This window comes from Hibiscus syriacus, unplaced genomic scaffold (genome assembly GCF_006381635.1).
Source record: "Hibiscus syriacus cultivar Baekdansim isolate YM2019G1 unplaced genomic scaffold, ASM638163v2 tig00112800_pilon, whole genome shotgun sequence".
Classification (NCBI taxonomy): domain Eukaryota; kingdom Viridiplantae; phylum Streptophyta; class Magnoliopsida; order Malvales; family Malvaceae; genus Hibiscus; species Hibiscus syriacus.
In genome coordinates, this window is record NW_024063403.1 from 202,238 (window position 1) to 223,690 (window position 21,453).

At 31.8% G+C, this 21,453-nt stretch overlaps 3 protein-coding genes across 4 annotated transcripts in view; 1 reads left to right on the forward strand and 2 right to left on the reverse strand.

Moving 5' to 3' along the window:
- LOC120183658 (mitogen-activated protein kinase kinase 2-like) lies at positions 1 to 3,416 on the reverse strand. Its single transcript, XM_039188325.1, has 9 exons — positions 3,283 to 3,416; positions 3,100 to 3,184; positions 2,757 to 2,903; positions 1,970 to 2,194; positions 1,704 to 1,886; positions 1,370 to 1,593; positions 1,046 to 1,091; positions 833 to 932; positions 1 to 199 (listed from the first exon to the last, which is right to left on the reverse strand). Exons 1-8 carry the CDS (start codon positions 3,402 to 3,404, stop codon positions 843 to 845), a joined length of 1,122 nt encoding a protein of 373 aa, XP_039044256.1. The 5' UTR covers positions 3,405 to 3,416; the 3' UTR covers positions 1 to 199; positions 833 to 842.
- Positions 1,136 to 21,453, reverse strand: part of LOC120183668 — a 27,416-nt gene continuing 7,098 nt past the window's right edge. Inside the window, exons 2-3 of one of the 2 annotated variants that reach the window (XM_039188333.1) lie at positions 16,823 to 17,228; positions 1,136 to 1,182 (exon numbers count right to left, since the gene is read on the reverse strand). In XM_039188333.1, coding sequence (XP_039044264.1) covers positions 16,829 to 17,209 — 381 coding nt within the window. In that variant the 5' untranslated portion in view covers positions 17,210 to 17,228 and the 3' untranslated portion in view covers positions 1,136 to 1,182; positions 16,823 to 16,828. Of the gene's footprint in view, positions 1,183 to 16,751; positions 17,229 to 21,453 lie in introns of those variants that run through there. The other variant, XM_039188332.1, reaches the window with a different exon arrangement.
- LOC120183669 (protein ELF4-LIKE 3-like) lies at positions 9,517 to 10,696 on the forward strand. The gene is made up of 2 exons (XM_039188334.1): positions 9,517 to 9,705; positions 10,102 to 10,696. Exon 2 carries the CDS (start codon positions 10,135 to 10,137, stop codon positions 10,456 to 10,458), a length of 324 nt encoding a protein of 107 aa, XP_039044265.1. The 5' UTR covers positions 9,517 to 9,705; positions 10,102 to 10,134; the 3' UTR covers positions 10,459 to 10,696.

Genomic DNA, 21,453 nt, shown 5'->3' on the forward strand with positions numbered 1-21,453 from the left:
TTTTTCAAACCTAATAACGATTTAGACAAGAGGAGACTATGAACCATCTCTTCTAACAATGCCATTTTGCGAGGGCTACCTGGCTTGGTTCGTATCACTTGATCAGAATCGAGCGATTCTGATCGGAGGGTATCGTTTGTTGTGAGCTTCAACCAGCTCTTTCAGAAAATCAATCGCTTCTCATACGAGTTATGACCGTCTGCAAGTAAGTCTACAACTGGTTAAAAGCAGCAGCTAAACATGTCGTATCCTTATTACAATTCAAGCACATGCAGCCATGCACTATCATACGCCCCGGAAACTAGAATATAGGAAAAAGAAAATTCACTTTGCATTATCTAATTTGGTACGATTCCGATTTCAGGAAGTTCAGAAAACTGTTATTGGATATATGATAGCATTACCTTTCAGTTACTAAAAACCGACACACAGCAATAAGTCATAACTCGCACCGAGTCCTCGGGCAAGAACATTTTGATGCCTAAATTCGGGCATCATCATCAAGCTACTCAGATAAGTCCCACACTGTTGTCTCAAAGACAACTACAAATCATCCAAGCTTACTTCTTTTAAGCCTAACTGATAATTTCTTCTACCCAAACTCTGCCAAAGAGGGGTGTTAACTTCCCTAATAAAATATTAATTACAACTCACGTGAATGGCTTGCTTATGTTAGAAAAACAAACAAATTAAAGGGAAAAAACAGAAACCTTGAGAATTATATAACTGTGATCAATCCCACAACAAAGCATGTCAAAATTAAATTCCAGAGAACGGGTTATCAAATATTATAGAGCAAGCTCAAATGATAAAATTACAATATCGGACATACCACATAAATTCTAAAGTGTTGCAAGTGGTGATCCAGCATCGTTGAAGTAAGACGTGAGATCAACATTTGAGTTATCGTACATGTTCAAGAAAGGCAAATCCTGTTTTCACATTGAAATCACAACTGAAGCATCTTTAACAGATATTTAATCAATTCTTTACTGACTGAGAATAATGGAGACAAAAAAGAAAAAGAATCAAGATATTTACATACCAGTAGTTCCTGGGCCGACTTTCTCTCATTTGGGTCTTTCTTTAAACTGACATGGATAAATGAATGAAACGGCAATTAAAAACAAAAAACCAAGATTGGGCTTGGAAAAATTGTACAATCAAACATGTTATAAAATGCTCTAGAACGAAAAATATACCAATTGCAGAGACTATCATTCTAATAATTAAGGAAATCGATGAATGATCTCCTTTGACAGACTACCAATTTGAAGATTACTTTAGTACAAAACTTGCCAACTCATGAGCACGAAAAATTCTAGAACATAAGGCAAGTGCATCAAGTAATTCAAAACATAATCCTTACCATGCTGAGATAAATGAACAAAACTCAGGAGAGAACTGATTTAAAGGTGCACAAGGTGGTGGTTGTTCGACAATTTGTTCCATGAGCTCATAAAAATTTGTCCATCCTGCTGCCTGATCTGGTGGGGAATATGGGAACCGACCAGTTGCACACTCGAGCAACACCAGTCCCAGACTCCAGATATCACTCTTATTGCCATAATTGCCACCAATAATTCTCTCAGGCTAGAAAAGAAGCAAATAGTCAGTAAAAGACTAACAAATTTAGAACAAATAAGAATAACATAAAACTCAGCAACTAAAAGAACATTGTTTTGGTAAATTAAATTACTTACAGACATATAGTTGTATGTGCCAACAAAAGTGTTTGCTAGTCCTAAGGTGCTCGTCATTATTGCACTCACACCAAAGTCAGTTATTTTGACTTCTCCTCTATGATTTATTAACAGGTTAGATGGCTTTAAATCACGGTGGATAATGTGTTTTTCATGATGAAGATAAATCAAACCCTTGAGCACCTGCATTAATGAGAAGAATTTAACACTGCATACTATAACATTTGGTATAAACTATAACTGATTTGAAGTTCAAATTTACAAACCTGCTTACATATCATAGCAAGATATGGTTCAGGGATTGATTTAACCTTTCCCAGAAAGTCTGCTAAGGATCCACCATCCATATACTCTAAGATGATTGAAATGCAGCCGTTGTTATAGAAAGACTGATAACAAACAACAACATATGGACACTGGGAGGACTGATTTATTTTCAATTCCTTTGCAATCTGCTTCCGAGATGACTCCTCAATATTCATTTGAATAACCTAACAAAATGATACATGTCAGAAATTATGAGTTGTGAGCACAACATGGAGATGCAAAACTAATAACTCATTTCTATTGTTAATTTTTTTCTCTTGGCAAGCTCCAATATTGGAAACGAAACAACAAAATCTGTTTAGAAGAATGGCGTCTATCACAAAAAGAAATTCTGGACTTGCTTCATGAATTCTTAGTTTAGCCTACAACAGTTGCATTGCTATTACAGGATATTGATCATAATACATTGATGAATCAAGATGAAGGAGAGATTCTTTGTTATCATTATTAAGATCAAACCTATCAATAAGTTTCCAACGAACCAAGGCCCCTGACTTGAGTTGACAAAAGGTAAAATGATAAAATAATCAAAGTTACACTTTTGCAACCTAGAGAGGTTCCTGCTTCACGACATGTAATTTCATAACAGTAGAGGTGATCTAAACAAAACCAAGTAAACGTTGTGTTTGAAGAGCAACTAATTCCTGCTTAACTAAAAACATACATCAGAACATTCTAATACCAAAAATATACAGCAAGTGTTAAACTTGGTACATGGAGATGTACCTTCAACGCAAAAAACTGGCCAGTCCATTTGTGTTGGACCAGCTGCACAATTCCACCATTACCCTTTCCGATGACTTTTATAGCATCTATATCTTCTAAACTCAGTTGATTATCATTGTCAGCTTCCGATGGCTTAATAGGCGGAGGCTAAAACCAAAAACAATCACAAAGTTAAGATCTTCGAAGCATGAAATTTAATAAAATAAATATCAAACAGCTTTCCTCAATTTGGCAATATCTATTTAACCAAGATCAATTTAGTAATACGTAAAAAGTAAAAAAAAAAAAAAAAACTGAACAACAAAAAAACACTAAAGCGGAAAAGGAAAAATAAAAATCTTACAGCTTCAGGTTCGGATTGAGAGACAATTCGAACACCGTCCTTGTTGACTAGAAGATCGCCGTCTTTGAATGTGCCGCTTTCGGTTCTGCCATTAAAAACTCATCACCAAAATCAAATTTCTAAATAAAGAAAAACAGAAACATTGAATGAGTGGACCTAATAATTAATTAAATTAATCATTACAGAAATTTGGAGATGGAGATCTCGTCTGCATGAGGGAGAGAGAGCTTCAAATTAGGGATCGAAATCCCCTTTCCCTTCGTCATTTTCTCTTTCGAGCTGATTGGATGCAAATCAGTTCTCATTATTCGTTTGGGCTTCCAATTTTACTTTTTGTTAACGAAATATTTTAAGATATATTTGTTCGAATAATAAGTCGTAATAATTTTTGGGGTAAACTACTTATCTGTCCCTCATCTATTACTTAATTTTTATTTTAGTCACTTAATGTTTTTTTTCTTCAAAATCATCTCTAACGTTACGTTTTAATTTTGTATTAGTCACTCATTATTAAAAAGTTAAGTGTGGCATTGGCGTGATGTTTTTTAATACTGATATGACAATACCTATGATGAATCAAATCGTAATGTTAAGAATGATTTTGAATTTAATAAAAAAATATGATTTCCCGTATGTGGCTCAAATGCTTGCAATTGTAATTTTGCAATTCACTCCTTATAAATTTTATAAATTGCTTAATCAGTTCATAAATTTTGTTTTTTTTTCTTTTTAATTATTTTTTATTTATCGTAAGATATTACATATTTTTGAAATATTTTAGTCTCAATGTTTCATTTTTAATTATTTTGGAAATTAGGATGCAAGACAATTTCATGCTTCTTTAATATTAGTGATAAACACACAATTTAGTATTCCTTTGCAATGGATTATGTTTTTATTCTAATATCTACAGTCATTAAAATTTTGAATTTAATTTTACAAAATTCAGATTTTATATAGCAGCTTAATATTTATGTATAACACTATAAATTCTTAAATCAAGCCTACTGGTTCGGACTCTCTAAGAGAACCAATAACTCCTTTGTCCCATACAATCAACAGCTAAGCGGGGGGACTTACTGATTCGCCGTGGATTTTAAAGCTTTCAAGGGCGGTGGTGTATCTCAGACGAACTGTTTGCCGTCACCGTGTTCACAGATAATTCCGAAGGTTGATCATTTTGTAGTACCGGACCGGCTGCATCTGAATCTCGGATTTCTTTTTCTCCTTCACGATTACCTGTCTAGGCGTCACTTCTAACAGGAAGCTCCCTCCATTCCATACTGAAGCAGAGACCTTGAGTATTTGGAAAATGACATGGCATTTGTATGATAGGAAGATGGGATCAAATTCCGATTCATGAGTTCAGTCATGGCTTCGAGTATCTCCCACCGGATACCGGAATACCCTTGCATGAGCGTGTTGGCACGAACAAGCATAACCGCCTTGGAATAACTCGTCGGAAGATACTCTTTCCCGATCACACCGGCGTTCAAGAATCTTATAAGCTCCGTCTGGAGGTCGGAAGCCTTCGCGGTACATCGATGAGACGTAGGACCGAACCCAGTGGTGACTCCATAACTTTTATTTTTTTCATAATCATTCCAAATGAGTTGTTTTTCGATAAAATGAAGGTCAAAATTGCGCCCAAGGTCGAAAAGGTGCGAGCTGGAAAGTTAGGGCTTCATCGTCCGACGATCATAGACGTGGTGACCGACGAGTCCGTCCATTAGGTTTGTAATGGATGGATACTAAAAAAAAATAAAACTAAACGTTAAGTATGGTTTTAAAAAGAATTGAAAATTTAGGCACTAAAACGAACCGAAGTTGATAATTTATGTACTAAACAAGTAGTTTACCCTAATAACTAATATTTGGATATTAATATAAAAATGTTATACTAATAATTAAATTTTCTTTTGCTAACTAACTCTTTGTTTTTTCTTGATGTAGTAAGTAAAGGTGAAAATTAAGGGGAAATTGTTTACAATTGAGGACTAAATTGAATATTAAACAATTAATGGAAGTGTGGAATTGACCATTGGCCTTGTGGAAAATGCCGCGGTTGGTACATGGACGACCTCTTTTCTTCAGCAGTCATATGTTATTACAGAAAGGGTAAATTGTACGCTTACTCATTGAACTTTATCTCTCTTCTATTCCAGTCACCTTACTTTCTATTTTTCAATTTGGTCACTGAACTTTAGACATTGAACTTTTTTGGTCACTCGATCGTTTACTCAATAACGGGTGTGCTTATCAGCTTATGTGGCTTATTTTAATAATAAAATATGCCACACGTTTACTCATTGAACTTAGCATTCTCTCCTATTTTACTCACTGTACTTTCAATTTTTTTCAATTTTAATTAACGCCGTTAGAAATTTAATGGTCGAGTGAAAAAAAGGATCAATGTCTAAAGTTCAATAAGCAAATTGAAAAAATTAAACATACGATGAGTGAATAAAGAGAGAGAGTAAAATTCAGTTAGTAAGCGTGTAATTTACCCTTATAGAAAATACACCCACATGGGTCTTTTTTTCCCAGTTCATACGTACACCCACCGTCCATTTAACTAACATTATCTTGTCCTGATGTGGTGAAGGATATTCTCCAGGCTGATAGTGAGGCTTTAGCTCCCAGAGCTATGTAGCCTGCGAGCTACTTTCTTTTGTAATAAAAAAATAATACCCATTTTCATATTATTTTTAGGCTTAAGGCTTATTTTCATAAAAAATAATCATCGGATTTGGATTAAATTGCTATCTTTAGCTACTTTTGCTATTATAATAGACATAATTTATCATTTTCACCACGTAGTATTTTAATATCAATTTAACCCTCGAAGTTGTTTGATTGCATAAATATTTGAAATATTCACTATTGTTTAGGGTTTTAAGTTAAGGTTTAGGGTGATGCAATTAAACAATATCGAGGGACAAATTGATGCAAAAATGATAAATTGACTCTACTACATGAACATAATTAAATAATCCTTAAACCTTATTTTGATTATATTATTTCTTTCAATTATATTCTTATTTTACCTAATAAAAATAAATTATGTAAATAAATCGAGTTGAATCAAGTGTGAATTTTGACCCGAAAAATCAGATCGAATTTCGGGTGTCAAGTGAGACCCGACCCTCTTAAAATCAAGTATGGTACGAGTAGAGATGTTTAATTTTCGGGTTAGGCTCCGGTGGGCCATAAACCAAACCCAACCCTAACCCATAATCATCTCTATCCACGAGGTTGACTAGCAATAGAAATCGAATGGAACCTAGTTGATCTCACGTCCTACACGAGGTGATTAACTGGAACCTAGTTGATCTCACGTCCTACACGAGGTGATTAACTAACATTCTCTTGTCCTATTGGAAAACCAAACCGATCAACATGGGATTCACATTCTGTTATCAATTTCATTCATGCATCGATAATCAAATGCATAGTTATATCCTCCATCTTCTTGTTTACACTTTCAAAACAGTGGTCGAAAAACCAGTCAGAATGATCACTTGGCCTGCTTTCCCATGTTGCTGCAATAGAGACATTAGTAGCCCTTCGCCTGCTCAGCCTGGTGAGGGGTAATGTTAACGCATACGTCATGGAACCAGTGATTACACGTGTCACAACATATCCAGTCCTCATGTGATTCACGTCCTCCACATGAACCGCATGATACACTTTCTTTACCCTTTGCTCTCTTGCTCCTGCTGCTTGAGGATTTAGAAGCTCGTGCACTTGGCTTGAATCTCTTGCGGCTAGGGTTACAATCCGATGGCTCTTCCTTTGCCTTTTCATTTACATTGCCACTGACGATTTCATACAATCTGGGGAGAGCATTGATCATTGTGAAGAGACGACTCCTGCATCAGATATAAGTTCTAACGTGGTCACATATATATATGTGAATTCAATTTATCTGCATCTTATGATGTTCTAGGTAAATATTAAGGGCTAGTTTAGTATTATTATATATTTTTATAAAAATATCATATGTATTTTTTTTAATAAATTAGGTATATATTTTAATGAAAAATATAACATACTTGTCTTCTAGTTTTGGTCATGTGGATGAAATTCATGGACCACAATTTGTGTACATCCTCGTTGCCTCTTTATTGATAGTAAACAGTTTGTCAAGAATAAATGTGGTCGTGGTCCTAACTCCTAACCTTATCCTGCCCCATTCGATTATAGTTTTCTTCATAGTATCTGAATTTTGAAATTATTTATATTCCATACGTTGCAAATATATATATATATATATATATATATATATATATATATATATATATATATATTCATAACATATCACGTAAATATGCTACCAAAAATATAATATTTTTTATTGAACATAACTTAAAATGTTAATTTATTCTTAACATTTTTCGGTTGTAAATTTTTTTCGTAATATTTTCAGTTGACAATTGAAGATATTATACTTTTTTTTGTTTCGATAAAAAATATTAAAAGATTAACATTTCAAATTATACCCAAATAAAAATATTATAAAAATATTTTTTTTTGCTACTTTCAAATGTTGACAAAATCTAAACCTAAATACGGAAGAAATGAAGTGGCGTCACATCTCATCGTCTCCCACTTGCACTCACCAGTCACCTTTAATCTTTCAAAATTTCATTTCCACATGGGCTGGTATCCCACTTGCAGTCAAATACTTTGTCCCTTTCCCTCTCTCAATTATCAATGTTTGCCAATACTACGGTTGTAAATGATCGCGAGTTACTTAAGATTAATTTGATCAAAGTTCGATAAATATTTAGATCGAATGAACTCGAGTTCGAACTCGACTCGAATTCTTAACGAGTCGAAACGAGCTACTTGATACTCGACTCAAAAATCTCGTGAGCAACTCAAAAATATAATTTATTAAAATTTTATTTTTTAAAAAATAAATTATTAATAATATTAACATTTATGTGTTGATATTTTTAAAAAATACAATAATGTTTTCATGTATTTAAAGTTCAAGTTCGAGTTTGAGGCTTCAATTTAGTTAAGTTTAAGATTTTTTTTTCATTTCGAGCCTCTTCGAGCTGCTCACGAGTTTCAGTTCAGGATTTCGAGTTCGGGTCGAGCTTAAAAATTTTAAGCTCACTAGCTTTCGAGTCGAATCGAGCTCAACAATCTCGAACTTGACTCCACTTGTTTACACCCCTAAGTCCTACTTTAATATTTACCCTACCAAAATCAACATAAACACCAACAAATTAATAAATATTAAGAATAATGATCTTAGTTTAATATGTTTAATTTTTTAAAATACGGGTTCGAAATGACTTTTTTTAAGAGGATAAGATTGGGTCTTGTTATGTTTTAAGATAAATGTTTTTTTAACATGTCCCGACTCAAGACAATAATGTAATTATCCTACTGTATTTAAGAATAATTATAATAATATATATCTCTTTATATTTTTCAATTAAGTCGGATTAAGTCTCTCTATTTTTCAATACAGACAAAGGATATAAAACTCGGGTCAGATTCAGATAAAATGAAAATTTAATACAACCCGACCTATGTCTATCTCTAAAGAAAATCAGCTATCAATTAGTATGATGAGATGAGTTAGCTATCAATTAGTATGATGAGATGAAATCCCAATAATCCGATCTGAATTAATAGACTAGTAGATTGAGAGAAATATCCTAGTAACATGAATTTACGGTAACCGATATAGATTAATCGGATAAAAAATAAATATAGATGATTATACTTTAAAAACTAAAATAAATTCTAAATAAAAGAAAAGCTAATTTAATCAATTTACGAGGATTCCATTTTTTTGCATTTTCAGATTCTTATTGGGTTTGAAAACTTTGGATAATATGTAGTAATATTCCTTAAAAAAAATAAAAGACAATTAGATTATCGTCTGTCCAAAAATCAATCCCATTATCCCTTATTAAACCATTTAATTATTAAAAAATTGAAAATGACATTCAAAATATTTCTTAATTAATCATTTGTATCTGATCTATTAACCAATTAATCTAAACCGAGTTTTGCAAAGATTTATTATGGAAACGACCCCAAACCCAATTTACTCCATACATAAATGTCAAGATTCGAAATCCTGACCATACTTATAGAATTTAATGTTTCATCTCATAGATTAACTGGTTCTTGGTAATAATGAATCTCTATTATAGTATTATAATAATAAAAATATTATAAAATATTATATAGATATATTTCCATCTACCAAAGCAAACAAAACATGGATATTATAAAAGTAGGTTTTATATATATTGATAGATGGGAGATTTTCCATCAATGTCCAAACGCCACGTGGCAAATAATGAACACCTTGCTCGAATCATTCATCATGCCCCCGGATCTGAGCATAACTCACAAACCAATCTCATCCCCCACTCAATCCCCAGAAACTAAAGGAAAATAGTTGTGTCTATATATATAGAACTCAGATATACTTAATCTACATATACTATTATCTCTCCTCTCTCTCTGTCTCTCTAAAAACTCTCAATAATTCATTCTTTTTTGGGGTTCTGAAACACGCTTTCCTGCTCTGAATCTGTGTCTAATTCCCAGAAAACATGATGCTCCAGCAAGGTACGTATGTTAAAGTAAGTACTACCTGGCTATTATAAGTCCATCTTTAGGAAAACGGTTCAAAAGAACAAGAACATGTGATGGTATCTCTTTGTCTTTGTAATTTTACCTCTTCTATAGTTGAATTAACGAGGGCTTTTCTTTTCTTTAAACTCACGGTTTCCTTATCAGCTCCTTACTCCCAGAATTTGATGCTATTTCCCCCCTTTTTTTATATAAAAAGATGTGTGAATTATTGTTTTTATCTGTTATATGTGTATGTATATGTGTGTGTGTATATATATATATATATATATATATTCACTGTCGTTTTTGCTGTTGAAAAGATTAATAATCTTATCAGCATCATTGACTGGTTTTTCTTTTGGTTCATTATGGTTTCTTTTGATTTGATAGAGCTGTGAGTTGGAGATTTAAGGAAAGAAAGGAATGGAGGGCGACACATTTAGGCTCGGCAATGGCGGTCAGGTGGATGGCAAAGTGGTGCAGACATTTCAGAAGAGTTTTGTTCAGGTCCAGAATATATTGGACCAGAATAGGCTGCTGATCAACGAGATAAACCAGAACCACGAGTCCAAGATCCCCGACAACTTGGGAAGGAACGTTGGGTTGATCAGGGAGCTCAACAACAACATAAGGAGGGCGGTTGATATCTATGCTGATCTTTCCAGTTCTGTCTCTAAATCCGCCGATCATATTGGCTCGTCTGAAGGTGACTCCAATGGCGGTCATAAAAGGAACAGGCCTGCATGATTTTGGGGGTTTTATTACTCATTTTTTTGCTTGGTTGGCGAACACCATGATACAACTTTCACAGCTCCAAGTTTGAGGTTCGTATAAAAATGGGTCAGTTTCTGTAACTTTATAAACTCTCTTTAGATTATCAAAAACATTTGCTAGAGAGGAATAATGGGGGGCTGAAGCTTCATCTGATATTGCATTGTAAGTTGTGTAATGTAACCCTCTTTGTCAAAAGGAATGATAGCTATAATGGGTGCTTAACGATTTACATATATATGTGTGTGTGTATATATATATATATATATATATATATATATATTAGATTCTTGACCATGAAGGTTCATTATCAACTTTATGTCTTTATTGGATGAAACAGACTGTGTTTTTAGCCCTCTACAACATATGATACTTGGGAATTTCAGCTTTTAGTTTATCCCAACTTTATTTTCCCTCTTTGTCAAAAGGGCTGATACCAATAATGGGTGCTAAACTGTTCTGCATATATATATATATATATATATGTGTGTGTGTCTATATATATATATATATACTTCCTCTCTCAGATTCTTGGCCACGAAGGTTAATTATCAACTTTTAGATGGAAAGAAACTGTGTTTTCATTACTTTTCCTATACCTGCTCTGTGCTGTGGAGAACTAAAAGCAAACCAACATTCTCTGGGGAAAATGATGTTGAAAAAAGAAAGTTGATAATAATAATAATAACACCACAGAAAACAGAATCTGAGATGATAGATTGATGAGCTCTTCACCTGTTTTTCTACATGCTTTAATCTCCTTTTCAATCAAACAATTCAAAAAAAAAAAAAATTACTACGGTAGTTTATATTCAGAATCTTTTTAAATATTAACGACGTAAATTTTACAGACATAATTATTTAAATTCAAGATTTGTAAGAAGAATAACACGTTATGATATTGGAAACCATTTTATGAGTTCTAAATAAAGTTATTATTGTAAATAATAAATAAAGACATCGCATAGAGTTGCAAGAGAGAGACAAATATATCTGTAAACAGTGACACCCCCAACAACGTGACAACTTGGCCCCATCAACCTCTCCATGCTTATCCCCAACCCTTTCTACTTAGGTTTATTTCTCCTTTAACCATAATATATATATATATATATATATATATATATATATTCCCCCACATGTTATTCTCTTTATATAATGAATGTCTCTTGTGACTTCTTTATGATTGATTCCTTTCATGGATAACAGTTGTCTTTTGTTGATCTACCCCACATTATATTATCATATGAAATATAATATGATTATATTCACATATTATTAGTTAAATAAAATTATCATTATAACCAACAGTCAGTTGATTTAGTGGGATGAGATATTAAATCTCCTAAGCAACTGAATTGTAAATAGATCAAATTGAATTGAGATAGTCGTTATTGTCTCTGTAATATCTGATTCGAATTAATTAATTAATTGATCGAATTTGTTGATTACATTCATCCAACTTCATCGTTTCTATCATTTCATGTTCATGGTTAGGTTATTTTCCACCAACCCTTTTAGACTTTAAAACAGCAGCCTTGAACGATGTTGCAATAAAATGCATATACATTATTGCCACATTATATTAATCAAAATATTGTGTGGTCTTGCAAGAAAAATGTCGGCTAATAATATTACGTACGACTTATGAGGATGAACGACAAATGTATGACCACTAATAATATATAGAGAGAAAGAAAGAATCTAAACCTTATGGAGCATTTATGTTTGACAATGACAATTATTTATATATAGGTAGGATGTCCCTTTCAAAGGGTGACATGTAAGTACAATATCATGAAATTTTGTTATTATTATTATTAATAATAATAAGAGAGGTTTCACTACCTAAAATGAAAAGGCAAATAACGTTTGAATATAATATAAGTGGTTGATATTATGTTGTTCTAAATTAATACCATCATCTAGATATTAGAAAAATCACATGGATCAACTTACCTTAGTGGTTAAAGGAATCGTTATTATTTCTGTAGATGACGGGTTCGAACAGCAGGGTGATGGAGCGTTCGTTGTTAAATGGTTAAAAGTATTTGGAGCATATATTGCTTTATAATCACCTTAGTTTAATAAAAAAAATATTAGAAAACTAATGTTGGTCCTGATATTTTATAAAATTTGAACAATTAGTTTAGAGATTAGATTATTTTAAGCGAGTAAATTTTGTTAGTTGGTCGAGTTGTTCATCTTTATTTATTTTTATATATTCTTTTAAGTAATGAGTTATAGACTCACTAGGAGCACTCTCGTTCCTTCCCTATATCCCATACACAAATTATCCCCAACTAAACGACGTTGCTTTATTGAGTTTTCTGACTATTAAAAGTTATAAAATGATCTCATGACTATAAGACATTTCTTTGTTATGTCACCCGACTAATAAAAGTTACAAAACGATCACCGACTATTCATATGTTTCAAACTTGTCTTTTTTCTATTAGAAATTGACAGTAGTCTGAGCTAGACGATAACCTGTTGTTTGTGTAAGATAAAATTTTATCTCAAAATCTCAAACGACTATCATATTTCAGTTATCATATTAACGTCTAACTCAAATTGTCATAAATTGTTTAATTAAAAAAATATGAGTTTGAAACATATAAATAGTTAGGTGATTATTTTGTAACTTTTAATAGTTGATGGACTCAACAAAGTAACGTCCTATAATTGAAGGATTATTTTATAACTTTTAATAGTCAAATGACTCAATAAAATAATGTTAAATCTTGTCATTAAATCATTGATTTAAAAATTAACAATTCAAATATATTTTTTAATCCTAATTGTATTTATGTTTTAATTTACGGCAAAGTAAAGTATTTTGGATGTGAGCAACAAGTTGCATGCAGATATGGTCATGGGTTGGGTTTTTTGTCAATTCGACTGATCTAAAAATATGTATTATCCATCTGAGTTAGATTAAATTCGAAAATTTTATATCCTTCATCTGATCCTATTCGACCCAAAAATATATATTTTTACCCAACTCGGACCTAACCAAATTTTTTAGAGTATAAATCCGACCTGATCCTATGTAAAATAAAGATTTAATTAAAAAATTAAAAAAAATTACATTATTATCCTTAAATCGGTCGAAGTTTTTTTCACCTTCTACCTGAACCCAACTTAACCCGACCTCACCCCTTAATAAATCCGACCTGAACCTAATTGTTTTATAAAAAAAATCCAATCCTATCGAATAGATCAAGTCGAAACCGTAGAATTAGGATTAGCCATCCTTAGTTGTACGAGGAGATTAAGATGATCCATCAACTTGGTAGACCGGAGTTGAATACTAATGAGTATATTATGAGTGGGGCTTTTTGGTGGAAGTTAGGGTAGAGATGAATCAAGTTGAATATTGACAAAACAAAATAAGATGAATTATACGTTTAGTACCTAAACTATAATATTTGGTCTGTTTTAGTATTTAAACTTTTATTTTTTCAAAATCATACCTAATTAGTTTTTTTGTTCATTTTAGTACCTCCGTTCAAAATTTAACGTTAAGTTTTGATTTTTTTTTTTTGAAAATTTAGGTACTAAAAAGGATCAAAACTGATAGTTTAGGTACTAAACTTGTTAAATTTTTAACGACGAGGTATTAAAATAAAACAAAAACTAAACATTATGTATGATTATGAAAGAATTGAAAGTTTAGGTACTAAAATGAATAAAAACTGATAGTTTAAGTATTAAATATATAGTTTACCCGCAAAATAATACGGATACAAGATGAACATTTGCCAAACGAATCATTTGTTATTCAAATGGCGATTGATTACTTACATAGAAGTATGATTAATTGTTATTTAGTTTTTTGAAAGTGGAATTTTGGGGCGTTCTTGACAAATCATGTAAAATTTAGAATGCTCTAAACATTATATTAAAAAGTAGATAGTATTGTACACAGACGCGGGAATTTATGTTATAGGATGTGGACTTAAGAAGTTATATAAAAAAAATTAGGAGGAGTCGAGTTATAAAATTTTAGAGGGTGCGAAATTAGATAATTTATAAAATAAAAAATAAAAAAAACCCTAAAATATAAGGAAACTTAAAATCATTTTTAGAAAGTGATTGCACCCTATCACCCTTCAGTTCATCCCTGAATACTATGAAATGTCTGAGTTTAATTTTCAAATTATATGATAGAGTTTAATTTTTCTTAGATTTGTTATTGTTTCCAAAATTTTATTTGACTCAAAATTTAGGATTTTGTTGACATAGGCCTTTTATATATATATATATATATATATATATATATATATATATATATATATATATATAATATATATACTATAAAATGAGATATTAATATTGATACAATATATAAAATAATAAATCAAATAAGGAAATAAAATATTGTGTCACGGTGAACCACTGTCACAGAAGCAAATTCATCTCTATCAGCGTAATGACACCTCAACACCCTTCAGTCCATCCCTGGATACTATGAAATAAGGTTGTTCATTCGGTTAAAACCGAACCGAATTAACCATAACCGAATTAACTGAATTTTTTTTATTTAACTGTTAACCGAACCAAAAAAAATTTCAAAAATATTAATCGAACCGAACCAATTTCGGTTAATTTTCGAATTAACCGAAAATTTTACAAATTTTCTAATTTATATAAAAATTAAATGTTTTTTAATTCAAAAAAATTATAATTAATTTAAATAATATAGAATTATAAAATAAAAATTTCAGATAATTTTTTTAATTAATTAATATTGATTTAGGTTTAAAAGTTATTGGATCTTAAATTATTAATTGGGTTTTAAATGGTTTGGGTTGAGCCCATATATTATATATAATATATTTAATATTTTTTAATTAAAAAAATAGTTTACAATTAATTTAAATAATATATAATTATAAAATACAAATTTTATATAAAATTTTTAATTAATTAATATTGATTTAGGTTTAAAAGTTATTAGATCTTAAATTATTAATTGGGTTTTAAATAGTTTGGGCTGAGCCCATATGTTATATATAATATATTTAATATTTAAAATTTAATTTCGGTTAATTAACCGATTTCGAATCGAATTAACCGTTAACCGAATTCTAAAATTTTTCTTAACCGTTAACCGACCGAACTAATTCAGTAACCGAACCGAATTAACTGAATTAATTTGGTTCGGTCGGTTAACCGAATTAGTTCGGTTATTTGAACACCCCTACCATGAAATGTCTGAGTTTAATTTTACTTAGATTTTTATTGTTCCAAAATTTTCTTTGACTCAAAATTTAGGATTTTGTTGGCGTATACTTTTTTTACATGAGTATCTAATTACATTGTGACTTAAGGCCCTCGTAATGTTAGTACATGCACTGCAAAATGAGACATTAGTATTGATATAATAGACAAAATAATAAATCAAATAAGAGAATAAAATATCGTCTCATGGTGAACCACTGTCGTAGAAACAAATTCAACTCTATTAGTCTAATGGGTACATTAGATGACACCCCTAAAAGAACATAATCTCTCCAAAAACTCGAACATCCAAGTTTAAAACGAACGATGGTAACAGTTAGCTTCGAAAATACAGAGAAAAATATAGATAGATTTTGTAAGTAGAATAAACTTACGACTTATGAGATGATTTAAAACTGCTAAGAACTTTGGTTTCTACACGCTGAATTCAGCAATAGAAAATGAACCTTTAAGCTAATATTAAGGTTTAATTTATGTAGCATAAACAGTTGCAGTAATAGCTGCTATAATAGCTGATATTAAAGCAATCAAATTATATCGTGATTACCGACAATCATTGATATAATACGGTGGGATATTAGATATTTTAAATAAGATTAAATGTTTAAATTTTAACGTTTGTGAATAAAATAAACTTATTTTGAAGGATCGTCGTCGTATTGGAATTCTGCAATACTTGATCTGGTGTGAAGTCGGAGTCGAAGATTTAAATAACGGATTCTATCAGAATATTAGTAGTTATATAGCAATAAAGGTCTCGTCCAAAACCATTATTACCGTAATGACTGTAATAACACTCGTTCGGAGTGACTGAAAACGTAACCGAGATACCCGGTCGGAGTGACTCCCATGAGCCCTGAGATGTGAATGAATAGTATGCTATGCATTTGGTGGTGTTAATGGCCACCCGATAGTGCGACGTATTTTGTGTATATGTCGACATTAATTTACTATATTTACTCATACATAAGGCAAATGCCAATTATTATTTTGTAAAAAATATAGATTTTTGAGAATTCAGAAACACACAGAAAAGATGGAACTTCATTGCTGGAAACATATCAAACAGATACATAGAGGGGGGGAGAAATTCAATGGCTCAGCTCCGCTTGACAGGGTCGAAATTGGACACACCGATGACGGCTCCGATAATGGCAACAGCCACAACACCACCAGCCGCAATGCTAAGCAAGAAGTTCTTCAGCGACGGCGTAAAGCCATCGGCAGCTTGAGCCACCTCGGGGATCACCATGGATGTTGTCAGAGCAGCAGCTGTCAATCCACTGACCACCTTCTCACTGAATGAAGAAGAAGAAGAAGAAGCTTTCACTTCCAGCCTTGCATTGGATCTCTTAGCCGCCATTTCCGTCGATGGCTTCACCGGCAGTGGCTTAAACAAAGCCTGGGAACCGAGCATCTTCTTTTGGGTGGTGGCACCGGTTAGTGGGAGAGCCATTGAAATAGGTGAAGTAGAAGCCATTGTTGGGTTGGTTCGTCGTCTAAAAGCAACACCTTTTGATTGAGAATTTCGCTGAGAAATGAAGATTGGGTGTTAAAGTAGGTGTTTTTGAGAGGTGGAAATTAGAGGATATCAGGTTGGTTTCTTATCTCTATCTCCCTTCCCAAGTGGCAGCCTCTCAAGCTGTAATCCATGGATAAGGTTATCTTTCTAGAAATAATATTTTGGGTAAATCACAAATTTAGCATCTGAACTATCAATTTTGATACGTTTCAGTACCTAAACTTTTAATTTTTTTTAAAATCATGCCTAAAGTTTAGCTTTTGTTTCATTTTAGTACTCCCGTTGAAAATTTACGTTATTTTTTGAAAAAAAATATGAAAGTTTAGGTACTAAAACGGATAAAAACTAATATTTTAGGTACTAAACGCTTTAAGTTTTTAATGGTGGATACTAAAATAAAATAAAAACTAAATGTTAGATATGATTTTGAAAAAAATGAAAGTTTAAGTACTAAAATAGACCGAAACTGATAGCTTAAGTATTAAACACGTTAAATTTTTAATGGTGTGGTACTAAAATAAAATGAAAACTAAACGTTAAGTAAGATTTTGAAATTTTGAAAGTTTATGCACTAAAACGGATCAAAATTAATAATTTATATACTAAATCCATAATTTATCCTTTTTTACAAACTATATAAATAATTATTAAATTATACTAAAAATATATTTTGATTATTAAAGTTTTAAAAATTAAAAAATAATTTTTAAATAATTATAAAATGATCATTAAATTTTATTAAATTATTATACAGTTATTATTAAATTTATCAAATAGTTATAAAATACTTCTTAAATTTATTAAATTTTAGATAAAATGACAAAATTAACCCCTAATATTTTCACAAAATTAGCCCCTATTTATCTTTTTAATTTTGTAAAAAAAATTATATAAATTTTATGAATTTAATTTTTTTAAAGAAAATATATAAATTAATTATAGTAAAATTATAGTAGAGTTCAACTTGTTAAAAAAACAAATATATAATAAGGACAATTTGGTAAAATATATATTCCAATAATCTTTTATTCTTTTAACCAAATACGATAATCTTACATCCTGCTAAACCAACCAAACACAAAATACAACATTATCAGTAATCTTATCCCCACCGATAATCTCATTCCCACTGGTAATCTTATATTCCGTGAACCAAACGCACCCTTACAGTTATGATTTAGTTACATTTTTCTCGGTTATTCGTTCTCAAGAAAGCTACAAGTTCTTTTTTCAAAATCATACTTAATATTTAGTTTAATTTTGAATTTGATACCTATCATTAAAAATTTAACAAGACTATTGACATGATATTTTTTTATTTTTTCAAATGATGACGTGACATTATCTTAGGGTGATACTTCAATATCACTGTTAAGTTTTTAACTATGGGGTAAAAATGAAACTTAAACTAAATGTTAGATATGATTTAAAAAAATTTTGAGTACCTAAACAGAACAAAAGTGATAGTTTAAGTAGTACTAAACTTGTAGTTTATCCTATAAATTGTATAGATTTCGTCTTTCCCAAAACAAAATATAATAAGTTATACATTCTTCGTTCTTCCATCACAAAATATTACGATACAACAATCAATTCCACGACAAAAGTAAGCCCCTTCTACTATGATTGTCAGAGATTTACTGAAGTGATCCAATTCAATCGAGTGTAAAATTTTAAAGGTAAATAATTAAATAATATTATATTTATTAATTGGAGTTGTTCGATCTTATATTTAATTTTAGTATATTTAGTGCAATATCACTAAAAGATGCATTTCATGATTTGAAGATATATGTGATAGTTATGTCTTTAACATATTTTAAAATCATACATTTTTTATTATTTACTTTAATTTAATCCCTAAATTTCTACTTGTTATTTCATATAAATGATAGAACTAATATGCATATTTAATGATATCATTTATATTTTTAAAAAATAATTAAACAATAAAAGTAAAATTATGTAAAAAAAAATTAAAGTCGTTAAAAAAATTCAACCTCAGTTAATATTAAATTTTGGTTCAATCCCAACGTAAGGTATAAAAAATATTTATAAAAATAAAAGTGTAAATATAATCAAATTGTATTTATAATTTAATGAGAGACACAATTATAAATACATATAATAACTGATTCCTAAATTAGATATATAAAGAGGTAGTGACTCCAGAAAATAGGTTAACTTGTATTTTTTTGTTATCCTAATACATAGTTTATACTCAAAATAAGTTTATCTTATTAAAGGAAAGATATCAAATTTCAAGGTAAATCTTTAGTAAATTTAGTATTTATTTTTGATGGTTTAATGTTATTAGATCTTGATTAGATTTTATGTGTATTATGTTTTGGTTCCAACATTTTCAGCTCTTCTTAATCTGGTTTGTTTCAAGTTCTTGTTTGATCTTTTCCGTTATTGAGTTCTAAACAAACTGGGTTTCTCGGGAAAGCAATTGTTTTCTCAGTTTTTCTCATCTGCTTCATTTCTTGGACGCAAGATTTCAAGCAAAGATTACGGGGACCAATGGGCGGTGGTGATAAACCGGAAAAAGAAGACCGTAGAAAAAGCATAAGACGAGGTAAAAGAAAAGAACCTGCTGTTCCGGTGACAGGCTTCTCCGACCGTCGAACAACCGTCCTTCCTGCCTTGTCTGTTGGAAAGCAACAATCGTTCATGGCTGCTTGCCCTTCGTGCAATGCAGAGGCGGAATATTTCATGATTTTGATGAACCAGACTGTTCAATGCGATCATTGCTATCAGCTCTATCGGGCTACAGACCGGAACCCTTTGTCGCCTCGCCCTTCAACGATCTTCCCGAGCGTCGTAAATGTACCGGACAGCCATCGTGATCAATATGAACATGCATTGAGAAATCCCCATCACTTTTATTCACTTCTGCGATCTCTATCGATTGCGAAAAACACACCTTGCCGGTAAGCCACTTGCAGCTTGTTCTTTCACCATTTTGTTCATGTTTCACTGCCTGCTTGATTTTACTAACTTCCATTTCCTCTTCAAATCACAGTGTTCCGGTGTTCCGGGGAAAAGAACTGAACCTGCACCGAATCTTCACCGAAGTCACTTCTAGAGGTGGCATATTTGTGGTAAGATGACTGAAAGTATAAGCAGCTCTTAGTTTTTTCGGCTGTTTAAATGGCTTTATTGATACAGGTTGCGGGGGAAGGAAGACTGTCAGAAGTGAGCGCTACAATTGATAAAGATTTAGAAGATAGTGACCTATATGAACTTTATATGGACATGTTGTATGACGTAGAAAACTTGCTCTGCGGTTTCCTACTTTGTGAGTATTTACAAACTCCATTTTGAAATGTTCGGTTAACTGTTGTCTGGCTCTCGGGTCGGCCTCAGTTTCATGTCTCTTTTTGGCAGGTTCTCCTTTGAGTTCATCCCAAATGGCGAGTATCGTGTCGAGGTTGAGGGGAGAACAATATCCATTACAACGGATTCAAGCATCAGCTCCGAATACGAGTTCAGCACCAGTGAATAAGAATCCGCAGTTGATTAGACAACCGGTTCAGGCATCTGCAACAATGAATAGCAATCCGCAGTTGGCTAGACAACCAGTTCAAACATCAGCATCGGTGAATAACAATCAAGAGTTGATTAGACAAGCATTAGCTCTGTATACAAATTCAGCACCAGTAAATAACAATAATCAGTTGACTAGACAACTGATTCAAGCATCAGCACTATTGAATAACAATCCAGAGTTAGCTAGACAACTAATTCAAGCATCAGCTCCGTATACAAGTTCAGCACCGGTGAATAACAATCAGCAGTTGACACGACAACCGGTTCAAGCATCAGCACAAGTGAATAACGATCCACAAATTACTAGACAACCGATTCAAGCATCAGCACCGGTGAAAAACAATCAGCAGTTGACTAAATCGATTCAAACATCAGCACCAGTGAATAACAATCCAGAGTTGGCTAGACAACTGATTCAAACATCAGCTCCATATACAAGTTCAACACCGATGAATAAAAATCAGCAGTTGACACGACAACCGATTCAAGCATCAGCACCAGTGAATAACAATCCACAAACGACTAGACAACCGATTCAAGCATCAGCACCGGTGAATAACAATCAGCAGTTGACTAGACAACCTATTCAAGCATTAGCTCCGTATACCAACTCAGCACCAGTGAATAACAATCAGCAGCTGACTAGACAA

What these genes read in the sequence shown, in the direction of transcription:
- LOC120183658 (XM_039188325.1), bottom strand. Translation starts at nt 3,404, where the DNA reads ATGAGAACTGATTTGCATCCAATCAGCTCGAAAGAGAAAATGACGAAG. An exon ending in GCACATACAACTATATGTCT is followed by an intron (nt 1,594 to 1,703) that starts GTAAGTAATTTA and finishes CTTCTTTTCTAG; the next exon opens with CCTGAGAGAATTATTGGTGG. An exon ending in TGTTCATTTATCTCAGCATG is followed by an intron (nt 1,092 to 1,369) that starts GTAAGGATTATG and finishes TATCCATGTCAG; the next exon opens with TTTAAAGAAAGACCCAAATG.
- LOC120183669 (XM_039188334.1), top strand. Translation starts at nt 10,135, where the DNA reads ATGGAGGGCGACACATTTAGGCTCGGCAATGGCGGTCAGGTGGATGGC.